Source organism: Arachis stenosperma, chromosome 4 (assembly GCF_014773155.1).
Source record: "Arachis stenosperma cultivar V10309 chromosome 4, arast.V10309.gnm1.PFL2, whole genome shotgun sequence".
Classification (NCBI taxonomy): domain Eukaryota; kingdom Viridiplantae; phylum Streptophyta; class Magnoliopsida; order Fabales; family Fabaceae; genus Arachis; species Arachis stenosperma.
Window position 1 is genome coordinate 7991285 of NC_080380.1, and position 7129 is coordinate 7998413.

General features: G+C 32.6%; 2 protein-coding genes across 2 annotated transcripts; one reads left to right on the forward strand and one right to left on the reverse strand.

Moving 5' to 3' along the window:
• The first annotated feature begins 1322 nt into the window (after positions 1-1322).
• On the forward strand, positions 1323-2219 carry LOC130974535 (uncharacterized). Its single transcript, XM_057899410.1, has one exon. It carries the CDS (start codon positions 1323-1325, stop codon positions 2217-2219), a length of 897 nt encoding a protein of 298 aa, XP_057755393.1.
• A 4275-nt stretch (positions 2220-6494) lies between these two features.
• On the reverse strand, positions 6495-6890 carry LOC130974536 (uncharacterized). Its single transcript, XM_057899411.1, has one exon. The coding sequence runs from the start codon at positions 6888-6890 to the stop codon at positions 6495-6497; it is 396 nt and encodes a 131-aa protein (XP_057755394.1).
• Between the last annotated feature and the right edge of the window lie 239 nt (positions 6891-7129).

Below are 7129 nucleotides of genomic sequence, written 5' to 3' on the forward strand. Positions count from 1 at the left end.
TTTATTACTTTTCAAATTAGTTTTTTACATAATAATTTTTATATTTATGTAAAAAAGTCATTCATTTTTCGTATAAATATGTTTAACATTTATATTATTAAATTAAAAATAGCTTATGTAGTTATATTTTAATAATTACATTAAATATTTTAGATATTATTTTTTTGTAAAAAATATTAATTTTTCTTCAAAAGTTACGTTGCTAAAATAAATTTTTACTTTAAAAAATATCTTAGATGTTGTATTCTACAAAAATACTTTGTCTTTTAAATAATTAACGATTTATAATTTATTCTCAAAATTTTTTATGATTTTCAAAAGAAATAATTTTAATAAATAAGATATGTGAATAATAGAAGAAAAGAGGTCGTTGCGGTGGCTGCAATTTCCACGAATGAGTTCGCGAGGAAAAGGGGTGCTCGAATCTCCAAGCTGGCTCCAGGAACTTGCGATGGTGAGCGACTTCAACGGAAGGTGGCTTCGAAGGTTGCGATGCCTCCTACAAAGTGAGGGCTTCGTAGGTTGGGCGACGGATGCTTCCAATGCTGCGACAACTGCTACGCGATGAAGGCAAAGTGAGCGAGCATGGGCTGGTGGCTGTCGGGAGGAACGGCGACGGCGGCGGCACCAGGCGACGGCTTCAGATTGAGCTCGATGAGATTGAGACTTGACATGCAGCCCTCCTCCCTGGACTATGTGTATGAGAGACGGAGAGGAGATCGATGAGTACCTAGGGCATGCGTGATTGAGTAAGATCAGGGAATACAGGTGCGGTGACTGAAAAACGGCGACGTTTACATTATTTTGGTTCCATTACCATAACAAAAAAAAATAAGAACAACTAAATATACTGGGTCCTCAAAAATAGGCCCAATAACATAACTGATATCATTAACAAAAGTTAATTATCTTTTAAACCCGTCTTTTAGCATACATCACTATCAACTTTCCGCAGAAATTATCGGTACCTTGGAGGCATCAGTACCACGCGTCCCCTCCTACAGCATGCCACTCAATTTCAGCACCAGCAGAAAAAAATTGTTTTCAGCACCATAGGATGACCCTTTAACCACACCCAAATTTGTTTAATACCTAAAGTGACTCAAGCTACTTCTATGAATCAAATTCGACCAATCAGTCTCAGCACAGTCTTCTACAAAATTATCTCAAAAGTTCTAGTTCATCGACTTCAACCTTTTATGAGTATGTTAATAAGCGACAATTAGAGTGCTTTTATTCGGAGAAGACTCATTAGTGACAACATTCTTGTGACTCATAAATACATGCATTTTCTAAAGAATAAAACCCATGGGGGAAACGACATGGCGATAAAGGTTGATATAAGTAAGGCATATGATAGGGTGGAATGGAGTTTTGTGTGGTTTATTATGAAGAAGTTGGGATTTTGCTCAAAGTGGATTGAATGGATGAAGGCTTGTGCCTCTACTATATCTTATTCTGTTATTGTGGATGGTACACCAACTGATTTTTTCAAATCAAGTAGGGGTCTCAGACAAAGAGACCCCCTCTCACCATATCTATTTCTTTTCTGCGCAGAGGGTCTATCCTATCTGCTCCACAAAGGAGAAGAGAATAACCTCTTTCAAGGACTGCGATTGAACAGTAGATGTCCGACTATTCATCATCTCCTATTTGCCGACGATTCACTCTTATTTTGTAAAGCAACCAAATATAACTATTCTAATCTATCCCAAATTCTCCAACTACATGGCAGACTAAGTGGACAACAAATTAATTTCTCCAAGTCTGCTGTGTTTTTCAGCAAAAACACCCCTTTACCCATCAGAACTGAACTAGCGGCATCTTTGGAAGTCCCAAATATTGGGACGCAGGATAAATATTTGGGGCTACCCTTTATAGTACACAGATCCAAAAAAGAAACATTTGCTTTTATAAAAGAGAAGGTGGCGAAGAAGCTCTCGCATTGGAATAAATCATTTCTATCTGCTAGTGGAAGGGAGGTGTTGATCAAAGCAGTGGGTTCAGCTATACCAATTTATACGCTGGACTGTTTCAAATTCTCATATACCCTCTTGGATGAACTCCACCGAATGATGATACAATTTTGGTGGGGACAGAAACAAAATGAAAAGAAGATGCAATGGATCAGTTGGGACACCATGACCAGAGAAAAGAATTTCGGGGGTATGGAGTTTAAGAACCTAAAGGCATTCAACCTAGCCATGTTAGCTAAATAAGGATGGAGGCTGATAACTAAACCACATTCTCTTTTCTACAAAATCTTCAAGAATAAGTACTTCAGATACAGTTCCTATCTAAAAGCCAAACCAGGAAAAATCGACCATCCTTAACTTGACAGAGTCTTTTGGAAGGAAGAAAAATATCGGAGAAAGATGTTAAGTATAAAGCTTCAATTCAGGGATCTATAATCAGAGAAGACCCATGGTTTGGGTACCAACCACCATTTTGCATTGCAGTTAATGAATGCAGAGATGAATCGCTTACCTGGGTTAGACAGCTAATCACAGTCGAGGGAGAATGGAATCACCAACTCCTTATGGAAGCCTTCCCACTAGACACAGCTCAACAAATCCAACAAATTCCTATCACAGAAGAGGAAGACTCGATTATATGGTGCCATAACAACTCAGGGGAGTACTCAGTAAAATCTGGGTATAATATAGCATACCAATTCTTTCACCCTCCATCCAGTGAATTCACTCCATCCCCGATATGGAGTGAATTCTGAGAGTAACACCAAAGGTCAAATTATTTGCTTGGAGATTAGCCCATGAAGGCATTGCAGTTAAAATAAAATTGAACGAAAAATTACCACAAGTTAGCAGCCTTTGTCCCCGCTGTCAATCGGCGCCGGAGACACCAATGCATGCCATTGTCTTCTGCTCAGAAGTTCTTCAAATTTGGAACAGCTCCCCAGTAGCTAGCACTACTCCCCGCGACCCTAACCTAAAAGCTTGGGATTGGTGGAGTCAATTCATAGAAGCTGAGAAATCCAAACCCAATTTCAGAATTAGAAGTGTTCAGTGGCTTACCTTCTTTGGCAGATTTGGTTGGCGCTTTGAGGACCAATGCCAGGAACCTGAAAAAATTCTATCTCAGGCGATATTGTTGGAGAAAGAATACCAGCGACATCATTTTCTCAAACTACCTTCTTTACAAACAACAGTTACTAGGGCGTTGGAATTTCTTTCTCACTTAATTGTTTTCTTTTTCTCTTTTATCCATTATATAAATTTTATTAAAAAATGAAAGTTGCATTGATTTGCAAGATGACCGTGTTAATTGATGGGCGTGGATTATGTAAGGAACGAGACATTTGTGTCGGTGGCTAGTATAATTGAAAAAACTTATCGAAAAGAATTCGTTAATAAAAGGCAGTTGATAGTTATTACTACATCGTTAGTTATCTTATTAATGATAATATTAAAAAGACAAAAAAAACTAGAACTTATTTTATTTAGGGAAAATTCTACTCTCCTCTCCTGCAAGATATTAAAATGACACTCCTTTTTCCTCTATTTTATAAATATACATTCCCCTCCCTTCTAATTTTTAAAAAATCTCCTCTTTAATCTATTTTAAACTTTTTGTGTTAATTAATGTTAATTTTATTCATTTTTAAAAAAAAATAAATTATTTTTTTAAAAAATACCCATTAACAAAAATTTTATTTTTTATTATTATATTTTTTTAAATATTTTAATAAAATTTTTTTTGATTAAATTGTATTTTTTAAAAATTTAATAATTATATATTTTTTCCTAAAATATCTTTCAATAATTTTTTAATTATTAAATTATAATTTTACCAAAATTTTCGTTACCGATTTTTTATATTTACTATTAATTTTTCGATATCTATATATATTTTAACATTAAATAAAATTTAGTAAGATTATTTTTCAATATCAATATATTAATTGTTATATATATTAACAGTAGTAAAATTTTTTATTTAATGTTAAAATAATATATTGATATCAAAAAATTAATAGTAAATATAAAAGTAATTGTTCATAAAAATTTTGGTAAAATCATAATTTAATAATTAAAAAATTATTGAAGGATAGATATCTTAAAAAAAATAATTTAATTATTAATTTTTTTAAAAGTATTTAATAAAAATACAATTCAATCAATAAAAAATAATTATTAAAAGGTATTTAGTAAGTAAAATTTAATGATAAAAAATAAAACTTTTGTTAATGGATTTTTTCAAAAAATAATTATTTTTTTTTTTAAAAAAATGGATAAAGTTAACACAAAAAGTTTAAATGGATTAAAGAGGAGGTTTTTTAAAAGTTAGAAGGGAGGAGAATGTACATTTATAAAATAGAGGAGAGGGGAGTGTCATTTTAACATCTCACAGGAGAGGGGAGTGGAATTTTCCCTTTTATTTATTATTTATTTATTTATTAATTATTATAAATTTTAATAGTTTTTTATTAATTTATTTTGATTACCAAATATTTTCGTTTTAAGATATATGATTTACATTTTATTTTGTTAATACATATGGAGTGAATTATGTAGTAACTAGGGATGGTAACAGGGGAAGTTTGTCCCACCCCGTCCCGCTCCGCTAGAAGTCCGCCTTTTGGCGGGTTGGCCCGTCCTGCCCCGTCTAATAAGGCGGTTCTAGAATTTCAACCTGCCCCACTTAACTGCGGGCTGGCGGGCTGGCGGGCTAAGTCCGCCAAAGCTCCTTTTTTTACTATCAACTATTAAATAATATATATATAATTTCATAATCATATTAATAAATTTATAATTTCTAAACGCATAAAAAATTATATTTTTTATATTCATAAATATTAAAATCTTTGTAATTATAAATATCTAATAAACATAATTATAAACCAAGTTTTCATTCAAAACATAAGTATAAATATTCTCTCCAAAGCAAAATAAACATAATTTAAAACATAATTATAAATATTGTCTCCAAAGTAACATAAATATAATCCAAACCACTCAATTTTTATCTTTATACTCTTATAAGTTAGGTTGAGAGAAGTTAGGTCTTGGCAAAAAATTGTAAAAATATCCCCTCACTAAAAGAACACTAAGTTCGGCGGGAAGCCCGCCTCGCTCCGCCAAAACCCGCGATTTAAACAGTGTAGGTTAGGTGGGCTTTTGCTATTTGACGGTCCCAATTTTTCAGCCCAATCTGCATTTTTTGACGGGTTACGTAGGCCGGTCCGACGAATTTAGATCCGTTTGCCACCCCTAATAATAACAATGCAATTAACTTGTAAGTCATGTTAGATTTTTTTCCCCCACTAAATTACTAAGTAAATAATTGAAATTTGCAGCAGATCAAGATAAATACATTCATTAGTAAACATGTTTTTTTTTTGACACACAATTATTCTCTGTTTAAAGCATTATTTATTCTGAGATATAATTGTTAATCTTTATTTCAAATATAAAAAAAATAAAAAAAATTGTTCAGATTATTACATTATATAAAGTCTATTATTTATTTACTAATTTAAGTGTTGGAATGTATTTTGCAGGTATTTATCTATTTATTTTTTTTATTACCAATGTATAATTCATCTTGACGAAAAACTTGACAATACTCATTGACAAATAAGTTATACACCGATCAACTTTTACAAAAACCGTCTTAAAAATTTTTTGTAATAGATTTATAGGTCTTTATTAACAAAAGGAAAACAGTAAAAAAAAAATAAATCGTTAAAGAATTACAATATTATACTTATAAGTTACTAACAAAATGAAATGGAAATCTGGTGGGATGAAACATAACTAGCTAGTATCGTAAAACCCATAAGTCTAGCATCGTAATTTTTTATAAACCTATCTAGCTAGTAATGCTTTTTTCCCCTCCCAAAAGATATATCTATAAAAATTCATCACAAAATTCTTCAACTTATTTATCCTATATATTAATCTATATTTTCTTTATCTCAGAGTTTAACATGGAATAATTTGTTACTCAAGATATATGTTGCTTGATTGATGTTTCCCGCGATTACATTGCTGGAGACAGGGAAGAGTAACGGGTTTAATTTGGAGAATAATCATCAATAGTCCTCTTAGCATGTATGTGCATGATTCAAGGATGAATTAAGGTCCAAGAATTTTCATGTTTTAATTTAATTGTACACAATTCAAATTTATTTCGTTATTTATTGCGATCAAGTAGAGTTAGAGATTTAAAAGTTTAAATGTAATTAAATTTGATTAAAATTAAATTTAATATAATAAAATAATATATTTTTTGAAAAATAATTTGTTATGTTTATTATTTTAAAGTTTAAACTGATAAAAAGAAACAAAGAAACAAGGACGTAGGCATGGATGCATCATCAGGTGTTTATTGTTTATGGGTGGAAACTCAGGTGTAGTAGACTTCACGTGAAGTTATAACTGAGAGTCGTTAGATAATTTGACTAAAATTATCTAACGGCTCTCAGATATTAACTTCACGTAAAGTCGACTTTACATGAGTTTTCACCTTATTTACGGTGCACGTTCAAAGCGGCGTAGCTTGCAAGTGGATGATGAGGCGGTCTGAATTAATTGAGCCGTGTACTTGTGAGTGTGGACTCCATCCCTGGCCAACAGCTGAAGGATGTAGATGGTGTCAATGGGGGATACGTCTGCTACGCAACTAAGGAGTTGTTGTAGCTTCAGATTCGCCTTAGATCTCTTGTTATGCTCTTTCACGGCCAAAATCGCCATCTCAATCACCCAAGCTTCCTCCACGTTCAAAATCATAGGAGACTTATATACCACAGGCCATGCTGTGACGGTGGCCAAGGAGGAGTAACAGAGAGAATCCAAGAGGAAGAGGAACAGCATAATACGGCAATAACTTCTCATGCTACCTTCCTTTGAAGAAACGCTCAATGCCATGTATATACATATAACACAAGGTTGTTGCCTCTTCAATCCATTTATGAGATATAATTTTGATTTGCCCTAACACTTCCTTAAAAGTCATAATTATGAAATAGTAATAATGACTTTGTAAAATAATAATCTTGAATCGGGCGGAGCTACATACTGGGAAAGGGGGGCAACGGCCCCCCCTAATTTTAATTTTTTACATGTAAATTATATGTAAATTTCAGTTTAGCCCCCCCTAAAAAATT